Genomic DNA, 998 nt, shown 5'->3' on the forward strand with positions numbered 1-998 from the left:
CTCCTGCCCCTGGCTCTCAAAAGTCTGATAATGGTGTCTATCAGAAAGTCCCTGAAGCTCAAAGAAACGGTTCTGAGACTGGCTTTCCTCCTTATCAAAAAGTTCCTAACTTACATGAGGGTCCTCATTCTAGAATACCCCCAAACACAACCAGGCAAGATCCTTATCAAAGGGTACCTAACCCCAACCCTTCCGAAAATGGTACTTATCAGAGGATACCTAACCCCAACACTTCTGATAACGGCACATACCAGAGATTACCTAACCCTTCTGAAAATGGACCTTACCAAAGGGTACCAAACCCTCAAGATTCCTACCAGAGACTCCCTCATGATCCTTATCAAAGAGTACCACACACTCAAGATCTCAACCAGAGAGGCACACCTCCCTCTCAAGATCCTTATCAGAGGGTTCCTAACCCGAATGAACAATTTCAGCGAGGTGCCAATCCTAACGATCAGTATCAACGAATTCCTTATCCCGAGTCCAACAATCAGAGACAAGATCCCTACCAAAGGGTTCCTAATCCTGCTAGAGGTCCTTACCAAGGTATTCCTAACTCTGCCGACCACCAAGGTGGAAACTATCCCCGACCTGGAGTCAATGGAGACGCCAACTCAAGTTACCAAAGAATTCCCAATGCTGCTGACCCTAATTATCAGAGGTTACCGCCCTCTAACAATCCAACAGGTCCTTACCAGAGGGTACCTAACACACAGGACCCTCACCAACGTCCTCCCAACACAGATCTCCCTGACTCCTCCTCATATTCCCCCTATCAACATCCACCCGTGCCGAGAAATGTGCCGGAAAAGTCTGCTCTTAGACCAACTAATTCTAGTGGGGGTGTTTGTAATCTGTGTCGTAAGAAATCCATCTCTTCTCCTGCTGTCTATTGTGCTGATTGTGATTTCTACATGTCTAGATTTAAACCGAAAACTTCTGGTTCTTAAAATGTTTTAATTTTTACGAGAATGTTAGCATTATTTTGCTGTAGG

General features: G+C 45.5%; 1 protein-coding gene across 1 annotated transcript; it reads left to right on the forward strand.

Moving 5' to 3' along the window:
- Positions 1–5: 5 nt before the first annotated feature.
- On the forward strand, positions 6–992 carry LOC113473185 (early nodulin-75-like; the record flags this gene model as incomplete). The annotated part of the gene is made up of 1 exon (XM_026832914.1): positions 6–992. A coding segment is annotated over one exon (948 nt), but the record flags the coding sequence as incomplete, so codon positions are not given.
- Positions 993–998: the final 6 nt, after the last annotated feature.

Source organism: Diaphorina citri, unplaced genomic scaffold (assembly GCF_000475195.1).
Source record: "Diaphorina citri unplaced genomic scaffold, Diaci psyllid genome assembly version 1.1 scaffold18189, whole genome shotgun sequence".
NCBI classification, from domain to species: Eukaryota; Metazoa; Arthropoda; class Insecta; order Hemiptera; family Psyllidae; genus Diaphorina; species Diaphorina citri.